Here is a 25,405-nt window from a genome sequence, read left to right as displayed (position 1 = left end):
TTCAACTTTTTTTAAGCTTGCATGTGCCTTTAACTTTAGATCTTTCATTTTCACTGTATTGTACTGCATATACTTTATCTTTTTTTTTTTTGTTTAAATCACATGCTAGGATAAATTTGGTTAAAACAAAACAAGCTTCCCCCTTAGTTAATACTGCTTAGATGCAATGATCAGCATTGACCACAACATATAAGGAGTCAATTGGCTGGGATCTGATGTTTCTCTAAACCTGGCCAGTACAGTGGGTAAATCTCTGTGCCCATGTAATTACATAAAGATGGCCATACACCTTAGACCTATGTTGGTGAAACCCTCCAATTCTGGTATGTTCTGTGTCTGTCAACCATCTAATGTGTACGGGGCCTCCTGAATTTCCCACGTCAGCTAATGTCAGTGGAGATAAGCAGCAAAGATGTAGGATTTCAACTCCTTAATCAATTTGTTTTTGGGGAGATAAGCTGCTGCCATAAGTGTCTGGCAGTAGCTTTCTTCCATCTCTTGATTTACCACATATGCATGCTCAGTAGAGCAAAGCATTTATATGAATGGGAGCCAGAGACAGCTGTTGGTCCTACAGTATCTCACGTATATGGCTTGTTTTACTGTATGTCATTGAGTCATGCAGGGCAAGTCCTTGGCGTCCAAGAGGTTTGCAGTGGCTCCAAGAAACCCTAGTTGTCTTAAGGGAATATCTTCCCTTCTGTTTTTGTAATGTTGTTTTTGTGAAAAGAAAAACACCCTTAATGCGCCCCAGTGACAGCGTTAAGGGAGACATATTGCAGAAAAACAGGAAGTCATCAGAATGTTATCTATGAATTCACTAATGATCATTGAACAAGTTAAAACACGGTTTAGTAATGTCACCAATTCCTAATGAGCTAATAATTGATATTCAAATCAGAACTCATACACAGTATGGAATTTACAGGAACCTTATACCTTATATGCCTTTGGAAATCAATTAATCACTTTATTGCTAAGAAGGTTTGAATTAATGTGAAAGTTGTGGCTACGTCATTGTAATTTACGTTTTCATAAGTCATGCCAAATTGGCGTCATGCACACATGCAATTAGTCCTAGAGATTGGTAAAAAAAAATTCAGATGTAGACATGTATGGGCTTATACTTTTCTAGTGGTGACTACATATTAAAAATGGTAACAAAAGGTTTTACTTATCTAAACAGCACATTCTTATGTATAACAAAAATGGAAGAGGTGCACATAGCACAAAAATAGAAATCTCTAAGTGTAAGCTACTGTATAAAAGCAATGATGTGATCGTTCACTGTTTGAAACCACTTGCCTGCACTATATGTTTGCATTTTTGCAAGTTGTTTCATGCATACAGAAGTGTGAAACTAAAGACTGTTTCAGTTTTCACAAAATGACCAATTTAATTTCTTTTGGCTTATTTGTTGTTGTTTTTTTTTTTTCCATTTAAGTTTTGTGTAATGAAAGTAATATATTTATTACTAAATTAATATATTGTTCACTTAAGTAAATAGGGGATCAGGTATGGTAACTACACATGGCCCCAGTAGGTAAGGGAGCCAACTGCCACCTTAAAAGCAAACTTCAAACTGTCTATTAGATTGCAGATAAAGGAACTGAGAATCAATTTGGACTATAATTTTCATAGTTTAAAATTACTGCTGGATTGTGATAAGGACATAGGAAATGGTGCATTGTCTGTTTTTGTCCTCATATGTTAGGCTCCCAAATGTCTCTATTTCTTTATCCTTAAATAGAGTTTTTAAGATTTCTTTTTAAAAATAGGCTCAGAGCAGAAGGCCTAATCCTACTCACCACTGCTCTAGTATAACTGCTTAGGACCCTGGCATTCTTGTCCTCTTGTTAGTGAGCAGTCACACGCTCTCCAAGTCTCCATCATTCGTGTGACTTCTGCTGCAAATTACTGGCCTCAGCATTAATGTACCAAAAAGGCACATATGGGTGCTGAGGCCGATGATTGGCTGCATCAGTCACGTGAACAATGATGAGCTTGTGATTGCTGAAGGCCCAGTCACACAGGAGTGCCATGGTCAGCAGCAGCGGCTCAGAAGTAATGCCTTTTCTTTATCATATTTTGTGCCTTTTTTTTTTTTTATATTGGAAACCCCTTTAACAAAATGTAATAAAATAAAGCCTCAAGCACTCAAAGACCCTCCAAAATATTCCATCTTCACTGTTTTAGTGTTATTAATAATGAAACAGTAGAGACAAACCATGAAGGCAAAAGAACATAATACAAATGCATTTTGTGTATATTCTTACATCAATAAATATATATACTTTCCAACCCAAATTACATTTATGTAAAAAATGTGCCACAGCCTTGGTACCTGTAAAGATCAGCTGTTTTTCCCTTTGTTTTTCAAAGAAGACCCTCAAAAAAATATTATCATTATTATAGTTATGTTGCACTTACTGAATGTCAATGAATTCTATTATCCCGAAACACACATTTAAGGACAATCCAAAATCAAGCATTAGAACTTTATATACTTGGGACACATTTAGGCATCAGTTTTTTATACTCTGGTTTAAAAGACTTTTTTTGTAATTTGCACATCTCACTGAATTGAACCTTATCTTTTTGTGTAGTTTACATGAAGACATGCAGAAATAGCAAACTACTGTATCATGCACCAAAAATGTGCATAAGAACATATACAAGTTTGATGAAAAATAAAAATGGAAAATTATTCAAATAAAAGAAAAATGCTCAAGAGGTTAATTTCGGTATCAATGATAAATTAATACACAAGTATTGTAAATGCACAATGCTGTGCTACATCTATATACAGTGTATATAGTTATGCACTGAACCAATATATCTACAAGTGTGGCAGGAGTTTCAGCATAACATATATATATATATATATATATATATATGTATCTTTATATAATATATACATAAGGTACCAGTATGGAATACTTGTGATATCCTAGGCTACTGTGAGATGTTGAAGTTGTGGTACATGACACTGGCATGGGATTTATTTAATCATTTTATTACATAATTGGTAGTGATAATTACTAAATCAAAGCGATTTAACTATGAATTTATCAAAGCTATCTATAATCTATAATATGAAAATAAAGGTACTGACATTGATATGTAATAATCCTTAGATTTACGCTTGTCAACATAACTTTAAAAATACAAGCTCTTTCGGTCTAATCTGAAGATTATGGTTGATAAACTTAAAATACAGTTTTTATTAAGATGGGAAAGTTGATTTTACTCATCACCTTGTGACTGTGCGAATGCATTCTTACATAAAACATTTTTGTGTCAAACTACATGCATACGATATTGCTTCAATTTCTAGTAAAAAGATGACAAATAACATTATATGGAGTTCTGTCTAGTGTAGTATACCAGTGGCATAAATGTCAATGTACATCAAATTTATAGCTGCCGATATTAAATCAGGCTGTATCTTTCTTTCTCATGGCTTATTTTATCCTACTGTAATGATGCGGTCAGCAAAAGTTTTTCTGAGTTTTTCTTTTTTTTTATCTTGAGGGTTTCAACATCTTTTTTCTATGTGTTTTTTAATACAATTAAAATACCATTTTGAACTTAGTATGGTACAGGTCATCTTGTGAGACAGGCATCATGCCATAGTACCAAAAATTAAATTGGGCAAATACAATGACAAAACTATAAATTCCTTATGTAAACGGAGACACCTGGAAGCCCTACAGAAATGAAAGTAAGCAAAAACATTTACTGCTCTTCTAAATTATTATTCTAATGGTTGCCTTTAAAGTGTTGGCAGCTACACTATATTTTCAGGCTTTAACATAACATGTGGTACATAAATACATACATTTTAAACATCTGATTCAATGCTAGGCATTTTCTTAAATACACGTCTATTGCTGCAGGAATCTACAACCCTTGGAGTTGGGTACAGACTATTCTTGCTTGAGACATAAGGCATAACATACTCTGAAGCACACATGTCATTGGGTATTCGTCCATCCCTCAAGGAGTATGAAGTAGTGGATTTTATTGATGATCTTAAATAATTATCATTTCTTGATTTTGATGTTGAGGATTGTTTGTATATGTCCGAAGAGCTCCGTCCATGACTCAGTTTTTGGTTCTCATGAAAAGGATGCAGAAATGGGTTTTCAGAAGTAATGTCAGGATAAAGGGACTTGCTCCTCTTGTTTTCCTTTAAAGATTGTGTAAAAAGTGGAGTCTTATTTCCCAATAGTTTTTCATGGGGGACAATAAGAATATTAGCAAAGGGGTTTTCTTCTAAATATCGTTCCTTGTCTTTCAAACTTATGCTACGGGATTGCCTTCCAGCATCAGACTCTCTGGACTTATTTATGTTGTCACAAGAATGCTGCCTGTGAATTTGTAACTTGTTTTTCTTCTGAAATTGAAGAGCATTGTTGTCAATCCAGTTGTGCTCATAAACAGCTTCAGAATGCATAGAGTTGGGAGCCTCATGTAGCATTTGATCTTCATCAATATCATATAGATTTCCTATATGTAGGCAATCATCACACTTGTATGGCGACCTGGCAGAAAAATGACTGGCATAACTGGGCACATTTGAAAGACAGCTTCTGCAATGTGTAGAATTTTGTCTATATCTGTCATTGACTTCAGTCATAGGTGCATTTTTTTCCTTTACACTATAGTGCTTAGCAAACAGCTTATATTGTATGTCATTATTTGGAAGACTATTGTCATTATGTATGGGAGTTCTATTCCCATGCAGGGAGGGTTCAGACTTTCTGTAATTGTCATTGTGATCTTGGTATACTTCAGGATAATCTCCTTCCTCTTGAACAGGAGCATTTTCACTATACTGGGGCTGCTCTATCAAGAAATTGGGTTCCTTATCATCATTGATTGCGTAAATTGTATCACGAATGGATCCTTGTTTGGTGTTTAAGTAGGACAACTCAACTTCACTACAGTCTCTAGGGAATTTAGATCCAGATCGCTTTTTTAAGTTGTCTTTACTTTTGTGATGTTTGGTATTATTTTCATGGTCTACATGACAAGTTGCTCTACTTGATGTCTCTGAAGCATCAGAAAAATGTCCATCTTCAGGAAGGAAGCGTTGGTTTTTACTAGATAGCTTGGGCTCATCAGTACCATTTTCATTAATTGAACCTTGATTTTGTCTCAACGTCTCTACAGACTTCTTCCAAAGTTGTCTTGGCCTAGAATTCATCTTTGGCTCTGCACTGACAGCAACTTCAACGGTATTGGGATTGGATTCATTAAGGGTGAGTGGATGTTGGCCTTGGAACACATAATTGTTAAGGTTGTCTTTATGGCGATTACTAGCTAACATGGAGAGATCATGTGTATTTTCTGCATAAATCTCTTTTTGTTGGAAAGGTCTATTATCAGAATAGATTAGGTTCCCTTTGTCTAGAACCATGTCCATTAGCAGTGAACCTCTGTGAATATAATCCGATGTCCTTTTTGGTGAATTGCATTGAGAAGGGTTCAAATTAGTCAAATTAGCCATGTTTTTAGATGATCTCAACAATTTTAACATATTGGTTTGGGAAGCAGTAAAGCTGAAATCTAAAGATTTCTTTTTCTCTTCTATGTGAACGCCATGAATGCAGCTATAAATGCCCTAGAAGAAATATGCAGCAACATATTAGTTTTTATTCCTACTATATGCTACATAACAATTTGAGCTATGTTATATAGTAGTAATACTTTTTTAATTGTTAATGAAAGAGAGCTATGGAAACCTCTATATGTAGAGCAACCTTTGTAATTATACAATAAGCTATAACACTAACATCTAAATATTATAACATTTTTAACTCAAATAATTATGTCACCTGATGTAGAATACCACTAAAGCATGGATGTCAAACTCATGGCCCTCCAGATGTTGCAAAACTACAACTCCCATCATTCCCTGATAGCTGTAGTATGCCCAGGCATGATGGGAGTTGTAGTTTTGCAACAGCTGGAGGGCCACGAGTTTGACATCCCTGCACTAAAGACTTGTTTGACTGACATTTATTTCTGAACACTACACAATAAACATGCACATTTAGCAAAGCTTTTATGTTTCCAAACCTTTCTATGTCGAAGGATTCAGCTGAGCTTGCATGTCTACATATTTCTATGTGGCGGGGAAAATAAGCCTCTGCTAAGCACCACTGGCAGCAGAATAGGTCCAAAGAGGAAAAATTATTAGGGATGTTAAAATTCAACATGCCCAAATCGACTTTAGCTTCAACACCTACTATTGAGGAGCATTGTATAAGTCCCCCATGTGCATAACTAGCTTTACATACCAAATTTTCTGAATGAACCATATCTATTAACTGAGTGGTATAGTTACACAGCAATTCAAATACAGTGCCCTGCAAAAGTATTCACCCTTCCCCCCCCCTTGACTTTTTTAATGCCTTAAGTTTAATGTTTTGTTAATCTGAATTTTATGTAATAGATCAGAAAACAATAGTCTAAGTTGGTGAAGTGAAATGAGAAAAATATATAAATAAAACTATTGTTTAGAAATAGAAAACAGAAAATTGGCATGTGCGTATGTATTTACCCCGTTTGTTAGGAAGCCCATAAAAAGCTATATTGCAACCAATTACCTTCAGAAGTCACATAATTAGTGAAATGATGTCAACCTGTGTGCAATCTAAGTGTCATATGATCTGTCATTACATACACACACCTTTTTTGAAAGACCCCAGAGGCTGCAACACCTAAGCAAGAGGCATCACTAACCAAGCACCATCAAATCTATCATAACCAAATAGAAAGAACATGGCACAACAGCAAACCTGTCAAGTGACGGCCGCTCATCAATACTCATGGACCAGGCAAGGAGGGCATTAATCAAAGAGGCGGCACAGATCCTAAGGTAACCCTGGAGGAGCTGCAGAGTTCCACAGCAGAGAATGGAGTATCTGTACATAGGACGACAATAAGCCGTACGCTCCATAGAGTTGGGCTTTATTGCAGAGTGGCCAGAAGAAAGCCATTACTTTCAGCAAAAAACAAAAGGCATGTTGTAAGTTTGCGAAAAGGCATGTGGAAGACTCCCAAAATGTATAGAGGAAGGTGCTCTGATCTTATGAGATTAAAATAAAACTTTTCGGCCATCAAAGAAAACGCAATGTTTGGCACAAACCCAACACATCACATCACGCAAAGAACACCATCCCCACAGTGAAATATGGTGGTGGCATCATCATGCTGTGGGGATGTTTTTCAGCAGCCGGGACTGGGAAACTGGTCAGAGTTGAGGGAAAGATGGATGGTGCTAAATACAGGGATATTCTTGAGCAAAATCTATACCACTCTGTGCGTGATTTGAGGCTAGGACAGAGGTTCACCTTCCATCAGGACAATGACCCCAAACACATTGCTAAAGCAACAATTGAGTGGTTTACGGGGAAACGTGTAAATGTGTTAGAATGGCCTAGTCAAAGCCCACTTCTCAATCCAATAGAAAATATGTTGTCAGACTTAAAGATTGCTGTTCAAGCGCAAACCATCCAACTTAAAGGAGCTGGAGCAGTTTTGCAAGGAGGAATATGCAAAAATCCCAGTGGTAAGATGTGGCAACTGCTCATAGAGACTTATCCAAAGCGACTTGGAGCTGTAATTGCCGCAAAAGGTGGCTCTACAAAGTATTGACTTTAGGGGAGTGAATTGTTATGCACATTGACTTTTTCTGTTATTTTGTCCTATTTGTTGTTTGCTTCACAATAATAAAAAAAAAACATCTTCAAAGTTGAGGGCATGTTCTGTAAATTAAATGATGCAAATCCTCAAACAATCCATGTTAATTCCAGGCTGTGAGGCACCAAAACACAAAAAAAGTCAACGGGGTGAATACTTTTTCAAGGCAATGTATGTCCTTGTCAGAGACAAAACCTGTGTATATTGTAAGAATCCGGCTTTGCACGGGTATATTTCATTTATTTCATTTATTGTCTGTGTGTGTCGTTAAAAGATATCAACAGTGGCATCTACAGTACCCCGCCTCCTTAACAGTGACCTACACAGCCCCTCAGCCCTTAACACTGACCCCCCACAGTGCCCCATTTTATTAAAATGGGACCTCCACAACAGCCCACCCTCTTAATTTTGACCTTCACAGCAACCTGTCCTTTTAACAGTGAGTTCCACAGCACTCCACCCCCTTGAAAGTGATATCCACAGAGCCCACCCCTTAACAGTGACCTCTACAGCACCTACCCCTTAACACTGACCATAGGTTACAGTCCCCTTAACTGTGACCTCCACCATTCCCGACTCCCCTAACAGTGACCTCCACTGTAACCCGCTCCCTTAACAGTGACCTCACAGTACCCCACTGCCTTAACAGTGACCTCACCGTTTCCTGCTGCCCTTTTAATAGTGGCCTTCACAGTGCAATCCTCCCTTTACAGTGACCTCCACAGTGTATGTCCCTTTAACAGTGACCTCCAAAGCATCCGCCCCTTTATTAGTGATCCCCACAGTACACTGTCTCGTTAACAATGATTTCCACAATAACTCGCTCGCTTAACAGTGACTTCCACAGAGCTCCGTTGCCTTAAAATGTGACCACAACACCCCGCCACTTTAACAGTCACCTCTACAGGACCCCTCCCCTTAACACTGACCTCCATAGCAGACTAAATCCTTAACTTTGACCTCCACCATTCCCTGCCCCCTTAACAGAGACCTCCACAGCACCCACCCCTTTAACAATGACCTCCATAGCATCCCTCACCTTAAACAGTGAAGTCCACAGCAGCCCACCCATTTAACCGTGACCTCCACAGCGGTTAGCCCTTTATTAGTGACCTCCAAAGTACCCCATCTCTTTAACAGTGATTTCCACAATATTTCCACAACAGCCTGACCCCCCCCCATAGGGATGTCCTTTTGAACAGCTCACTCTCAGACAGCAGCACTGTGCTGTCTGAGCGTGAGCTACAGGACGAAAGTGAACCTCTCATGCCTGCAGCTGACAACAGTTGATTTTTACGTTAATTTTTTTCAATCCCCGCTGGCTGCGGAGTGGAATGGGGGGGTAGCCTAACTGGGTCAGCGGCAGGGTTTTTAACTCTGTCTTTTGAGGGTGGCCTGAATGGCCACCCTACTTTCCCCCTTAACTGTGACCTCCACAGCACTCTGCTCCCTTAACAATGTCATCCACAGCGCCCTGCCCCTTTAAAGCTGACCTACAGCAGTGAAGAAAAAGGTCTGGTTTGTTATGGAAACCTGGTGTAAAACTGTGTGTATGTGGAGACTTAAGTTCTGCAAGCTTCTATTGGTTGATAACGGGCATGTGACCGTATGTATGGCAGCTGGGATATGAGAAGAAAGCCCTGCAGGCTTCTATTGGCTAATGTAGATCATGTGATGTGCCATATTTTTGGGGAATATCGGTACATCCTAGAGAGCTGAGACTTGGTCTAAAACCTTCCCAGACACCTGATGTACCTGTGTGCCAAATTTAGTGATTGTAAATGCAGAGGTGCAAATTGCTTTAGCAAACATACACACATACATACCCTTGGCTTTATATATTAGATTTATTTAATATTACAAGCACTATTAATTATATGACTTACCCTACTTATTGAAAATAGCAGTCCTGGTTTTTCTGAACAAACACCAGTAAAACAGAATCTGAGTTTCCAGTAAAATAAATGTTCCCAAACAAATGTTATAAGACTCAAGGCCATGGCAGCTGCCAGCATGTAGAAGACACCCGCCATGTTGTCAATATCCAACTGGCTGCTCATAACTTCATTTTTCTCATTGTGACAAATGCCAGTAAGCCACAAAGTCTCTAGTTCTTCCATCTCACCTAAGTGACAAAAAAAGGTTTGTTTATTGAGTTATCTTCACATTGAAATCTATAACTGTCAGTTAAAGGGAATCTGTCACCTGTTTTATAGTGTCCTAACTAAGGGCAACATAAACAAGTGACAGATCTCCTTAGGAAAATGTGGCATCACTTTATTTAATTGACTCAGACATTTTGCCAAAATCTGGTATTGAACAGCTCCAGTGCACAATGGTGACTCTCGAATATTCACAAGCTCCTGGCTTTCCCCACCTACCTGCTATTGATTCAGTTGGGAAAAGAACATGTCAATCAAAGGCAAGTCGCCAGAAAGAGCTGTGAGGCCAGGAGTGGGGACTTATTGACTTGAGTTGGAGCTGTTAGCATTTAAAAGTGAGTGCAGCAGAAAAATGGGGACAGATTCCCTTTATACGTATCTATAGTATTTTAGTATTATCATAGAAAAAATAACAGCTTTCCAGAATTCAAATATTTATGGCCTATCCTGGGGATAAGCTTTCAGCTGTTTAAGAATACCTCTGACATCGGAAGTAATGCCAGAATTATCCAGCTCTGTCCACTGTGTATTGAATTAATCTATTCACTACAGAGCTACCCCTATTCACTTCAATAGGAGCAATGCTGCAATTGCCAGATACATCTATTGTGATATAAAATATCTATAGTTTTCCTTAATGTTTCTACTACTTTTGAATAATCATAGCACAGTTCATGAAAAAAGATATTGTTTTTAATATGCAGCTTTCCAAGAGCTATAACATTTGTATTTGTTGATTCATATGGGCATATAAGGGTTTGGTTTTTGGGTAATTAGTCACAATTCTTGATAGAACCATTCTGGGTACATATAAATGGTTGAATTTGTTTGGGGGAATGGAACAAAAAGCATTTGTGCTGCTGATTTATGGGTAATTATAAGGGTCATTAAGACTGTGGTGATTCCATATATAGTATACACTTTTGCACCTTTTCTGGGGAAAAAGTTTTTTATAAGCTTTTATAAGTTTTTTTTGTTTGTTTTTTTGTTTTCTGTCAGGTAAAATTGACTTGTAGATATTTGATTACTAAGGGTATGGCCACATGGTCAGGTTTCCTGATGCAGTTTTGGAAGCAAAAATCTGAAGTGGATCATAAAAGAAGCAAACTTATAAAGGACATACGCTACTCTTTTCTTAATTCACCCCTGGTTTTGGCTTCCAAAATGGCATCAAGAAACCTGAACACGTGGCTGTACCCTAGCTAATTCAGGCAAAGAGTATTTTGAGTCTTCAGGACCAGACACCATTTTAGCATGTATTAGTTTAACTTTCTTGTTTGCTGGACTAGTTACATACTGTAAGTTTTGCAGTGTCGTTTTCAATTGCACTTGTTTATTTAAAACGTTTAGGCCTATTGTTTAATAAAAAGTAAAAAAAAAAAAAATATATATATATATTCTAGGGGTACAACAAGGATTGACGAGGGAGCATTTTTTGCAGAATGGAATTATGGTTATTTTTATTATTCTTGTTAGAGATAAGTGAATTTCATATTTTGAAATTCATTCATGCTTTGCTTGGTGGTAAAAGCAGAATTGACTTATGGATTCCGTTACCACGGACCATAACGCAATTCTATGATGGAATGCATAAAGGAATGCCTTTAGAGGCTATGGGCTGCAAAACATTCCGTTATGAATTCCGTTATAGAATTCCGTTATGGTCCGTGGTAACAGAATCCAAAACGAAATTCTGCTTTTACCACCAAACGAAGAGTAAACTAATTTCATAACATGAAATTCACTAATTTCTAATTATTATTATTAACTATATATTTTCTACTGTAACTAAGGAGATCTGCCTTGTTGCAGTGACAATTGTGAGTGTTAGGTCTGTGCTGGGGCTATTTAGAGTTTAGTACCAGCATCCCGGAGATCATATGACCACTCATTGAGCACTGTGTATTTCAGAGACAGAAGTAGTGAAAGACAGAAGAAGACAGTGGTTTCTGAAAACCACTTGTGTCTTCTCTCCACTGTCTCTGACATTCGGATGCCTGATTACTCAGCAGCTAAATTAAACCCAGTAAATATACATTAAAGGGGGTTTTAAAGCCCTGGGCCACCCATCAGGAATACAGAGTGGTCCTTAAAGGGATACCACGTTTTTAATATTGATGGCATATCCTCAGGATCGGCCATCAAAATCTGATCAGTGGGAAGTGACACCACGTACCCCCGCCAATCATATTTTTTAGAGTAGCTCTGATGTAATTATACAGTTCCATCCATTCCGCAGTGGACAGGGCTTGTAACTGCATCACTGCTCCCATTCACTTCAATGAGAGCAGCAATGTGGTTACCCTCTCCATCCACTATACAGGGTGGGCCATTTATATGGATACACCTTAATAAAATGGGAATGGTTGGTGATATTAACTTCCTATTTGTGGCACATTAGTATATGTGAGGGGGGAAACTTTTCAAGATGGGTGGTGATGATGGCGGCCATTTTGAAGTCGGCCATTTTGAATCCAACTTTTGTTTTTTCAATAGGAAGAGGGTCATGTGACACATCAAACTTATTGGGAATTTCACAAGAAAAACAATGGTATGCTTGGTTTTAACGTAACTTTATTCTTTCATGAGTTATTTACAAGTTTCTGACCACTTATAAAATGTGTTCAATGTGCTGCTCATTGTGTTGGATTGTCAATGCAACCCTCTTTTCCCACTCTTCACACACTGATAGCCATAGCATAGACAATTGCCTTCAGATATGAGATGTGCAGCACCTGAAACTACGGATACTGGAAGCCTGTGCTAGCATTTCTCCTGCGGTGTTGCTATCAGTGTGTGAAGAGTGGAAGAAGAGGGTTGCATTGAAAATCCAACACAATGGGCAGCACATTGAACACTTTTTATAAGTGGTCAGAAACTTGTAAACAACTCAATAAGTGAAATTCCCAATAAGTTTCATGTGTCACATGACCCTCTTCCTATTGAAAAAACAAAAGTTAGATTCAAAATGGCCGACTTCAAACCACAAACAGGAAGTTAATATCACCAACCATTCCCATTTTATTAAGGTGTATCCATATGAATGGCCCACCCTGTACAATGAAGTTCCAGTGCCGACTTCCATCTCCAGATCTATTCTGAAACAGCTGATTGGCGGGTATGCTGGTTTTCAGACTGCCATTGATCTGATATTGAAGAGCTATCCTTGTAAAAGTAGCCTTATGAAACTAAACTGTTTTCTTAGAGTACGTTATTTTATATTATTTTTGTTAGATGTTTTTGGCATCCTAATACTTGAAGTCAGTATTATGTAGTTTATCCAACTGATTTCTCAAAAAATAAGTATTTGATATTTTGAGGTCCATTTCTGTGTCTCTCATAATCATAAACTAGAAGATTGTAGGGACATAATACACCACTGATTTGAACGTTGCTATTTGCCTGGCCAGATAGATTATGGAACAATTGGAAATTCATAGCATGCTTTCTTGTCAATTAGAACACAGGCCTCAGGTGCTCAATTCAAAGATATATGCCAGCTGACATTTAGAAACATAGAGTCAAATACTGTGGAAAACAAAAATACCCATTAGAGTTCAAAATAATCACCTATGAAAGTCCAGAAAAATAGGACAGATATGATACAAAACCTTTTGCCTTCAGGCCTTTCTAAAACAGATCAATCAGAACATTTTAATTGTTAGGAGAAGCTTTCCCTTTTCTGAGAAATCAATGTAATATTGATACATTCCATGTACATACAAACAAAAGCAAATGTAATTAGCTTTGAGATGTAATTCAATATGGATCATTTTTAACAAATTAATTTAAATATGTGCGTAGCAAATAACAATGATGTGGAGTGGGCAGAAGTAGGACTATAGCAGGATGTGGTTTAAAAGGGTTGTCTCGCTTCAATAAGTGGGAGTTATCATGTAGAAAAAGTTAATACAAGGCACTTACTAATGTTTTGTGAGTATCCAAATTGCTTCCTTTGCTGGCTGGATTCATTTTTCTATTACATTATACACTGCTGGTTTTCATGGTTACAGAACACACTGCAATCCATCAGTGGTGGTCGTGCTATAGGAAAAAAACATCAGCCTCTCTGGTGGCCGGGACCGTAGAAGCACACGTAGGCTAGTGCTTTTTCCTATATTGTGCAAGCACGACCACCTTTGATGGATTGCAGAGTGGTCTGTAACCATGGAAATGAGCAGTGTATAATGTGATAGAAAAATGAATCCAGCCAGCAAAGAAAGCGATTTGGATAATAACAATACATCAGTAAGTGTCTTGTATTAACTTTCTCCACATGATAAATGCTATTTACTGAAGTGAGACAACCCCTTTAACAAAATAGATGTTATGTTCATACTATGTCATGCACACCTGACCAGTTAGTATGCCCTGGAGGCTGGTTTTAAAGTCAGTATAAAACTGAGTCTGCTTATATAGCACCTACTAGTAGCCATTTGGCTCCAGGAGAAGTATATAGTGGGCTCAGCATGCATGTTGGTACTTGCATCCCTGGATCCGATGAAAGCTGTAATGGCACCGGACGGGGTTAAAAGCAGAGTGTGCTTGGCGTGCATGCTGTACCTGCGATCCCTGGACTTTGTGTGGCTGTCATGGCCCATAAAAGGTAGGAACTAGTGTTAGGGACCACTCATGAAGGCGACCTTGACGTGGTGAGTGGCTTATTACGCTTTGGCCAAAATGTACACCAATGCCTTATTCAACATCCAGCATAAAGGCAGGGCAGAGTGCTGGTTGCAGAGTGCGATTGCATTTTGTGTTTTTGCGTATGTTCATACTATATTGTTCCAGATTACATAAAACATTATATAAAAGCAGAAAAGCTATTGCAATATGGTGACACAGTCCATGAATCGTGGTCATATCCAAGGGTGGCCTATACATAGATCTTACAGGAAAATTTTCCGGGGGGCCAAAGCTAAGCCCTCCTCCCAGCCGCCAGCTGGTTTCACATCAATCTGAGGTTCTCAGAATTAAAAATATCAGGATCATCAGGTACTTATGAACCTGACTGGCAGGCGCAGGTGACCCCTGAATTGAACTGTATTGCTTTCCTCAGGACCATGATATAGTTGAATATTGTGACTGGGTCAGCATTATTTTGTGCGGAAAAAAAAAAAATATATCGCTGTAAATCTGATGGGCAGCAATAAATAACTAAGCTAAGCAAGTTTTAGGCAAAAAAAATTATAATATATATGTTTCCTCATTTCCTTGACTCTCTTCTGGCCCTTTGTTTACCTGCAATAACAACAGTCTCTGCCCCTCCCCCTGCTCTGCAAAGGGAGTGAATACAAGTCCAGCCCTGAGTGACATCTCTGCCCGCTGGGATATTCAGCAGCATGTTGAATGTGTAGGACTACAAGTCCCAGCTATACAATGACACTGCTGATACACACGGGATCTTCCCCCTACCTGTTCTTGTTCATCGTGCTCTGTCAGCTTCTGTGCCCAGCATTTGTCTCCTCACTGCCTGCAGCTACTCAGTAAAGCTTTCAGCCCTGAGTCTTTGCTACTGAAGGAGTTAAAGTTTTTTTCTGAAGAATCCAGGGAGAGAGCAGACGGCAGTGCAGGGAACGGGGGAAAGGTGTGACCAGCACAGTGACATCTGGTGTACAGACACATATCTGCTCTCTCAGGCATCATCAAAAGCAAAAGATGGCTACTTTGAAGAACCTAGAATATGACATATTTTCAGTTGTTTCACACTTTTTTGTTATGTATATAATTCCACATGTGTTAATTCATAGTTTCGATGCCTTCAGTGTGAATCTACAATTTTCATAGTCATGAAAAAAAGAAAACTCTTTGAATGAATAGGTGTGTCCAAACTTGTGGTCTGTACTGTATATATATATATATATATATATATATATATGTATAGAGTCATTTATAATTGGTTCAATAGTGATCATCATTCTGGTGTAGTGGTGATAAAGTTCCATGCAGATTTAGCAGAAGAATATGACTTAACTCTTTAAGAATTTATTGTTGTTTTATTTTACGGATGCAGCAGAGTTAACAGTCACACTTGGTGACATCGGTTATCACATCTAGTTAACACGTTGTCACTGTGACTGTTAACTCTGCTGCATCTGTAGGTTTCGTTTTTTGCCATGCACAACTATATTCACACAGAATAGATCCTAAATATCCAAACTGTGTATCTCAGTGGAGTTGTGCATACCGTTGTGTAAAAATGTTGTGGTATATAGATTCTTACCCCACATAGAATGACATAATCTATAGTACAATTCTGTTTTGCATACTGTATTGAGAACTAAAATGCAGATGGTCATGAACATAAAGCCTGAGGATGTAGTAGGTTTAGTTGAAGTTCTGTATAACGGGATCAGTAGGTGTGATATATGAGATTTGCCTAACCACTGTGTTGAATAAATCACCATAAAAAATGGTTATTGTTGGAATAATATCCATTTTTAATCACTAGTTGAAAATGTATAATTGCAAATGTTATTTTTTGTCTTTTTTACAATATTTTGGGGTGAAATTTACCCAAACAAGTACACAGAAAGAAAGTGAGAAAATTGGCAATTAGCCTTGTTTTTCAGAGGCCTGATTTGCTCAATGTTTCCTTTGCATTCCTTTAATGAATTTCTTAAATTTTCTAAGGAATTACATTATTTTTACCATTATTTTAAAAAGCCAACACACAGTCTATTTATATATATTACTCCCATTTTCTATAACTTCATCACAGAAAAGCAATAATATGTTGGTCTGATTATTAGCATCTATTTGCTAGACGAAAATACCAAGGTTTATGCACGTCTACTTTACTTAATTGTATGGTATAAATTGATGAAATTTACAATTTGAAGTTTAGAACGTTATAAGAATAAAAATAAATGCTACCAAATAATTACATAGAGGGGAAAAATCATTAATTCATCCACATACAATGGGGAAGAGAAATTTTTGAACACCCTGCGATTTTGCAAGATCTCCCACTTAGAAATCATGGAGGGGTCTGAAATCCATTGTAGGTGCATTCCCACTCTGAGAGACAGAATAAAAAAAAAAAATCTGGAAATCACATTAAATGAAAAACAGTGTTAATATTTGGTACAGAAGCCTTTGTTTGCAATTACAGAGGTCAAACGTTTTTCTGTAGTTCTTGACCAGGTTTGCACACACTGCAACAGGGATTTTGGCCCACTCCTCCACACAGATCTGTCATGTTTCAGGGCTCCAAAGATGTTTTATTGGATTTAGGTCTGGAGACTGGCTAGGCCACTCCAGAACCTTGATATGCTTCTTATGGAGCCACTCCTTGGTTAGCCTAGATGCATGTTTCGGGTCGTTGTCATGTTGGAAGACCCAGCCACGACCCATCTTCAATGCTCTGACGGAGGGAAGGAGGTTGTTGCTCAAAATCTCACAATAAATAGCTGCATTTATCCTCTCCTTAATACAGTGCAGTCGTCCTATTCCCTTCGCAGAAAAACACCCCCAAAGCATGATGTTACCAACCCATGCTTAATAGTAGGGATGGTGTTCTTGGGATGCAACTAATCCTTCTTTTTCCTCCAAACACGACGAGTGAAGTTTAGACCAAAAAGTTCTACTTTGGTCTCAGCTGACCACCATCACCTATGTCTCCTCTAGATCATCCAGATGGTCATTGGCAAACTTCAGACGGGCCTGGACATGTGATGACTTGAGCAGGGGAACCTTCCGTGCAATGCATGATTTGAAACCATGACGGCGTAGTGTTCTACCGACAGTAACCATTGAAACTGTGGTCTCAGCTCTCTTCATGTCATTGACCAGCATCTCCCTTGTAGTTCTGGGCTGATTCCTCACCTTTCTTATCATCAGTGATACCCCACAAGGTGAGATCTTGCATGGAGCCCCAGTCCAAGGGAGACTGACAGTCGTATTTAGCCTCTTCCATTTTATAACAATTGATCCAACAGTTGATCTATTTTCACCAAGCTGTTTGGCAATTGCCCCTTAGCCCTTTCCAGCCTTGTGGACGTCAACAATTTTTTCTCTGGTGTCTTTTGACAGCTCTTTAGTCTTGCCCATGGTAGTAGTTGACGTCTGACTGACTTTGGGGTGGACAGGCGTCTTTAAAGAGCTCAGACAGGTGCTACTAAGTTAGATTACTGAGTGGAGTAGAGGTAGACTTTTTAAATGCACAGTAACAGGTCTTTGAGAGACAGAATTCTTGCTGTTTCTAAGGTGTTCAAATACTTATGTTTAGCAGTGCAAGACAAATAAATTCTTTAAAAATCATACAATGTGATTTCCTGATTTTTTTAAACAAAATCTGTCTCTCAGAGTGGGAATGCACCTACAATGTGAATTTCATACCCCTCTATGATTTCTAAGTGGAAGAACTTGCAAAATTGCAGGGTGTTCAAATACTTCTGTTCCTCACTGTAACCCTCTGTAGGTGACTAAGAAGTGGATGAAATAATTTTACCCTACATAAATTAGTTTATCATTGTAGAAGAATATTGATTTCTAGCTTTCTGCTAAGGGAATAGTTTTATTATTAAGGCATGATCTCCTTCAAAGAATTGCTTAATATGCGACTTAAAGGGTTGTCCGGTCGATTTAAAATGTTGTTTACAAAAAGCTCAAAATGAAAAAAAAACTTTACAGCTAGAGTTGAGCGAACACCTGGATGTTCGGGTTCGAGAAGTTCGGCCGAACATCCCGGAAATGTTCGGGTTCGGGATCCGAACCCGATCCGAACTTCGTCCCGAACCCGAACCCCATTGAAGTCAATGGGGACCCGAACTTTTCGGCACTAAAAAGGCTGTAAAACAGCCCAGGAAAGAGCTAGAGGGCTGCAAAAGGCAGCAACATGTAGGTAAATCCCCTGCAAACAAATGTGGATAGGGAAATGAATTAAAATAAAAATTAAATAAATAAAAATTAACCAAAATCAATTGGAGAGAGGTTCCATAGCAGAGAATCTGGCTTCCCGTCACCCACCACTGGAACAGTCCATTCTCAGATATTTAGGCCCCGGCACCCAGGCAGAGGAGAGAGGTCCCGTAACAGAGAATCTGTCTTCATGTCAGCAGAGAATTAGTCTGCATGTCATAGCAGAGAATGAGGCTTCACGTCAGCCACCACTGCAACAGTCCATTGGCATATATTTAGGCCCAGCACCCAGGCAGAGGAGGGAGGTCCCGTAACAGAGAATCTGTCTTCATGTCAGCAGAGAATTAGTCTGCATGTCATAGCAGAGAATGAGGCTTCACGTCAGCCACCACTGCAACAGTCCATTGGCATATATTTAGGCCCAGCACACACACAGGCAGAGGAGAGAGGTCCCGTAACAGAGAATCTGGCTTCATGTCAGCAGAGAATCAGTCTGCATGTCATAGCAGAGAATGAGGCTTCACGTCAGCCACCACTGCAACAGTCCATTGGCATATATTTAGGCCCAGCACACACACAGGCAGAGGAGAGAGGTCCCGTAACAGAGAATCTGTCTTCATGTCAGCAGAGAATTAGTCTGCATGTCATAGCAGAGAATGAGGCTTCACGTCAGCCACCACTGCAACAGTCCATTGGCATATATTTAGGCCCAGCACACACACAGGCAGAGGAGAGAGGTCCCGTAACAGAGAATCTGGCTTCATGTCAGCAGAGAATCAGTCTGCATGTCATAGCAGAGAATGAGGCTTCACGTCAGCCACCACTGCAACAGTCCATTGGCATATATTTAGGCCCAGCACACACACAGGCAGAGGAGAGAGGTCCCGTAACAGAGAATCTGGCTTCATGTCAGCAGAGAATCAGTCTGCATGTCATAGCAGAGAATGAGGCTTCACATCAGCCACCACTGCAACAGTCCATTGGCATATATTTAGGCCCAGCACACACACAGGCAGAGGAGAGAGGTCCCGTAACAGAGAATCTGTCTTCATGTCAGCAGAGAATCAGTCTGCATGTCATAGCAGAGAATGAGGCTTCACGTCAGCCACCACTGCAACAGTCCATTGGCATATATTTAGGCCCAGCACCCAGGCAGAGGAGGGAGGTCCCGTAACAGAGAATCTGTCTTCATGTCAGCAGAGAATTAGTCTGCATGTCATAGCAGAGAATGAGGCTTCACGTCAGCCACCACTGCAACAGTCCATTGGCATATATTTAGGCCCAGCACCCAGGCAGAGGAGGGAGGTCCCGTAACAGAGAATCTGTCTTCATGTCAGCAGAGAATTAGTCTGCATGTCATAGCAGAGAATGAGGCTTCACGTCAGCCACCACTGCAACAGTCCATTGGCATATATTTAGGCCCAGCACACACACAGGCAGAGGAGAGAGGTCCCGTAACAGAGAATCTGGCTTCATGTCAGCAGAGAATCAGTCTGCATGTCATAGCAGAGAATGAGGCTTCACGTCAGCCACCACTGCAACAGTCCATTGGCATATATTTAGGCCCAGCACACACACAGGCAGAGGAGAGAGGTCCCGTAACAGAGGATCTGGCTTCATGTCAGCAGAGAATCAGTCTGCATGTCATAGCAGAGAATCAGGCTTCACGTCAGCCACCACTGCAACAGTCCATTGTCATAAATTGAGGCCCAGCACCCAGGCAGAGGAGAGAGGTCCCGTAACAGACAATCTGGCTTCATGTCAGCAGAGAATTAGTCTGCATGTCATAGCAGAGAATGAGGCTTCACGTCAGCCACCACTGCAACAGTCCATTGGCATATATTTAGGCCTAGCACACAGGCAGAGGAGAGAGGTCCCGTAACAGACAATCTGGCTTCATGTCAGCAGAGAATCAGTCTGCATGTCATAGCAGAGAATGAGGCTTCACGTCACCCACCACTGCAACAGTCCATTGGCATATATTTAGGCCTAGCACACAGGCAGAGCAGAGAGGTCCCGTAACAGACAATCTGGCTTCATGACAGCAGAGAATCAGTCTGCATGTCATAGCAGAGAATGAGGCTTCACGTCACCCACCACTGCAACAGTCCATTGGCATATATTTAGGCCTAGCACACAGGCAGAGCAGAGAGGTCCCGTAACAGACGATCTGGCTTCATGTCAGCAGAGAATCAGTCTGCATGTCATAGCAGAGAATGAGGCTTCACGTCAGCCACCACTGCAACAGTCCATTGGCATATATTTAGGCCTAGCACACAGGCAGAGGAGAGAGGTCCCGTAACAGACAATCTGGCTTCATGTCAGCAGAGAATCAGTCTGCATGTCATAGCAGAGAATGAGGCTTCACGTCACCCACCACTGCAACAGTCCATTGGCATATATTTAGGCCTAGCACACAGGCAGAGCAGAGAGGTCCCGTAACAGACAATCTGGCTTCATGACAGCAGAGAATCAGTCTGCATGTCATAGCAGAGAATGAGGCTTCACGTCACCCACCACTGCAACAGTCCATTGGCATATATTTAGGCCTAGCACACAGGCAGAGCAGAGAGGTCCCGTAACAGACGATCTGGCTTCATGTCAGCAGAGAATCAGTCTGCATGTCATAGCAGAGAATGAGGCTTCACGTCACCCACCACTGCAACAGTCCATTGGCATATATTTAGGCCTAGCACACAGGCAGAGCAGAGAGGTCCCGTAACAGACAATCTGGCTTCATGTCAGCAGAGAATCAGTCTGCATGTCATAGCAGAGAATCAGGCTTCACGTCAGCCACCACTGCAACAGTCCATTGTCATAAATTTAGGCCCAGCACCCAGGCAGAGGAGAGAGGTCCCGTAACAGACAATCTGGCTTCATGTCAGCAGAGAATTAGTCTGCATGTCATAGCAGAGAATCAGGCTTCATGTCAGCCACCACTGCAACAGTCCATTGGCATATATTTATGCCTAGCACACAGGCAGAGGAGAGGTTCATTCAACTTTGGGTAGCCTCGCAATATAATGGTAAAATGAAAATAAAAATAGGATTGAATGAGGAAGTGCCCTGGAGTCCAATAATATATGGTTATGGGGAGGTAGTTAATGTCTAATCTGGACAAGGAACGGACAGGTCCTGTGGGATCCATGCCTGGTTCATTTTTATGAACGTCAGCTTGTCCACATTGGCTGTAGACAGGCGGCTGCGTTTGTCTGTAATGACGCCCCCTGCCGTGCTGAATACACGTTCAGACAAAACGCTGGCTGCCGGGCAGGCCAGCACCTCCAAGGCATAAAAGGCTAGCTCTGGCCACGTGGACAATTTAGAGACCCAGAAGTTGAATGGGGCCGAACCATCAGTCAGTACGTGGAGGGGTGTGCACACGTACTGTTCCACCATGTTAGTGAAATGTTGCCTCCTGCTAACACGTTGCGTATCAGGTGGTGGTGCAGTTAGCTGTGGCGTGTTGACAAAAGTTTTCCACATCTCTGCCATGCTAACCCTGCCCTCAGAGGAGCTGGCCGTGACACAGCTGCCTTGGCGACCTCTTGCTCCTCCTCTGCCTTGGCCTTGGGCTTCCACTTGTTCCCCTGTGACATTTGGGAATGCTCTCAGTAGCGCGTCTACCAACGTGCGCTTGTACTCGCGCATCTTCCTATCACGCTCCAGTGCAGGAAGTAAGGTGGGCACATTGTCTTTGTAGCGTGGATCCAGCAGGGTGGCAACCCAGTAGTCCGCACAGGTTAAAATGTGGGCAACTCTGCTGTCGTTGCGCAGGCACTGCAGCATGTAGTCGCTCATGTGTGCCAGGCTGCCCAGGGGTAAGGACAAGCTGTCCTCTGTGGGAGGCGTATCGTCTTCATCCTGCCTTTCCCCCCAACCACGCACCACTGATGGACCCGAGCTGCGTTGGGTGCCACCCCGCTGTGACCATGCTTCATCCTCATCCTCCTCCACCTCCTCCTCATCCTCGTCCTCCAGTAGTGGGCCCTGGCTGGCCACATTTGTACCTGGCCTCTGCTGTTGCCAAAAACCTCCCTCTGAGTCACTTCGAAGAGACTGGCCTGAAAGTGCTAAAAATGACCCCTCTTCCTCCTCCTCCTCCTCCTCCTGGGCCACCTCCTCTTCCATCATCGCCCTAAGTGTTTTCTCAAGGAGACATAGAAGTGGTATTGTAACGCTGATAACGGTGTCATCGCCACTGGCCATGTTGGTGGAGTACTCGAAACAGCGCAACAGGGCACACAGGTCTCGCATGGAGGCCCAGTCATTGGTGGTGAAGTGGTGCTGTTCTGTAGTGCGACTGACCCGTGCGTGCTGCAGCTGAAACTCCACTATGGCCTGCTGCTGCTCGCACAGTCTGTCCAGCATGTGCAAGGTGGAGTTCCACCTGGTGGGCACGTCGCATATGAGGCGGTGAGCGGGAAGGCCGAAGTTACGCTGTAGCGCAGACAGGCGAGCAGCAGCAGGATGTGAACGCCGGAAGCGCGAACAGACGGCCCGCACTTTATGCAGCAGCTCTGACATGTCGGGGTAGTTGTGAATTAACTTCTGCACCACCAAATTCAGCACATGCGCCAAGCAAGGGATGTGCGTCAAATTGGCTAGTCCCAGAGCTGCAACGAGATTTCGCCCATTATCACACACCACCAGGCCGGGCTTGAGGCTCACCGGCAGCAACCACTCGTCGGTCTGTTGTGCAATACCCCGCCACAACTCCTGTGCGGTGTGGGGCCTGTCCCCCAAACATATGAGTTTCAGAATGGCCTGCTGACGTTTACCCCGGGCTGTGCTGAAGTTGGTGGTGAAGGTGTGTGGCTGACTGGATGAGCAGGTGGAAGAAGAGGAGGAGGAAGCCGAGAAGGAGGAGGTGGCAACAGGAGGCAAAGAATGTTGCCCTGCGATCCTTGGCGGCGGAAGGACGTGCGCCAAACAGCTCTCCGCCTGGGGCCCAGCTGCCACTACATTTACCCAGTGTGCAGTTAGGGAGATATAGCGTCCCTGGCCGTGCTTACTGGTCCACGTATCTGTGGTTAGGTGGACCTTGCTACAGATGGCGTTGCGCAGTGCACACTTGATTTTATCGGATACTTGGTTGTGCAGGGAAGGCACGGCTCTCTTGGAGAAGTAGTGCCGGCTGGGAACAACATACTGTGGGACAGCAAGCGACATGAGCTGTTTGAAGCTGTCTGTGTCCACCAGCCTAAATGACAGCATTTCATAGGCCAGTAGTTTAGAAATGCTGGCATTCAGGGCCAGGGATCGAGGGTGGCTAGGTGGGAATTTACGCTTTCTATCAAATGTTTGTGAGATGGAGAGCTGAACGCTGGCGTGTGACATGGTTGAGACGCTTGGTGACGGAGGTGGTGGTGGTGGTGTTGGTGGTACAAGTGCCAACGTTCCTCCAGAGGCGGAGGAAGAGGCCGAGGCGGCAGCAGCAGAATAGGCCGAGGCGGCAGCAGCAGAAGAGGTAGCAGGGGGAGCCTGAGTGACTTCCTTGGTTTTAAGGTGTTTACTCCACTGCAGTTCATGCTTTGCATGCAGGTGCCTGGTCATGCAGGTTGTGCTCAGGTTCAGAACGTTAATGCCTCGCTTCAGGCTCTGATGGCACAGCGTGCAAACCACTCGGGTCTTGTCGTCAGCACATTGTTTGAAGAAGTGCCATGCCAGGGAACTCCTTGAAGCTGCCTTTGGGGTGCTCGGTCCCAGATGGCGGCGGTCAGTAGCAGGCGGAGTCTCTTGGCGGCGGGTGTTCTGCTTTTGCCCACTGCTCCCTCTTTTGCTACGCTGTTGGCTCGGTCTCACCACTGCCTCTTCCTCCGAACTGTGAAAGTCAGTGGCACGACCTTCATTCCATGTGGGGTCTAGGACCTCATCGTCCCCTGCATCGTCTTCCACCCAGTCTTGATCCCTGACCTCCTGTTCAGTCTGCACACTGCAGAAAGACGCAGCAGTTGGCACCTGTGTTTCGTCATCATCAGAGACATGCTGAGGTGGTATTCCCATGTCCTCATCATCAGGAAACATAAGTGGTTGTGCGTCAGTGCATTCTATGTCTTTCACCGCTGGGGAAGGGCTAGGTGGATGCCCTTGGGAAACCCTGCCAGCGGAGTCTTCAAACAGCATAAGAGACTGCTGCATAACTTGAGGCTGAGACAGTTTCCCTGGTATGCATGGGGGTGATGTGACAGACTGATGGGGTTGGTTTTCAGGCGCCATCTGTGCGCTTTCTGCAGAAGACTGGGTGGGAGATCATGTGAACGTGCTGGATCCACTGTCGGCCACCCAATTGACTAATGCCTGTACCTGCTCAGGCCTTACCATCCTTAGAACGGCATTGGGCCCCACCATATATCGCTGTAAATTCTGGCGGCTACTGGGACCTGAGGTAGTTGGTACACTAGGACGTGTGGATGTGGCAGAACGGCCACGTCCTCTCCCAGCACCAGAGGGTCCACTAACACCACCACGACCATGTCCACGTCCGCGTCCCTTACTAGATGTTTTTCTCATTGTTATGGTTCACCACAACAACAAATATATTATTTGGCCCAATGTATTGTATTCAAATTCAGCGGGATATAAATTTGAGGCCTAGTATTTAGGCGCTGGGTGACCGGTATGGATTTAGTGACAGAATTAGACTTGGAAATGCACAGAAGCGTGTG

General features: G+C 42.0%; 1 protein-coding gene across 1 annotated transcript in view; it reads right to left on the bottom strand.

Annotated features, from left to right (window-relative positions):
* Positions 1-3,844: 3,844 nt before the first annotated feature.
* GRIN2A (glutamate ionotropic receptor NMDA type subunit 2A) overlaps positions 3,845-25,405 on the bottom strand; it is an 810,811-nt gene continuing 789,250 nt past the window's right edge. The window contains exons 11-12 of the mRNA XM_044304525.1: positions 9,600-9,838; positions 3,845-5,629 (exon numbers count right to left, since the gene is read on the bottom strand). Coding sequence (XP_044160460.1) covers positions 3,845-5,629; positions 9,600-9,838 — 2,024 coding nt within the window. The remainder of the gene's footprint in view (positions 5,630-9,599; positions 9,839-25,405) is intronic.

Source organism: Bufo gargarizans, chromosome 8, assembly GCF_014858855.1.
Source record: "Bufo gargarizans isolate SCDJY-AF-19 chromosome 8, ASM1485885v1, whole genome shotgun sequence".
Lineage (NCBI taxonomy): Eukaryota > Metazoa > Chordata > Amphibia > Anura > Bufonidae > Bufo > Bufo gargarizans.
Note: the sequence above shows the minus strand (reverse complement) of the source record. Positions and strands in the feature narration are given on the sequence as shown.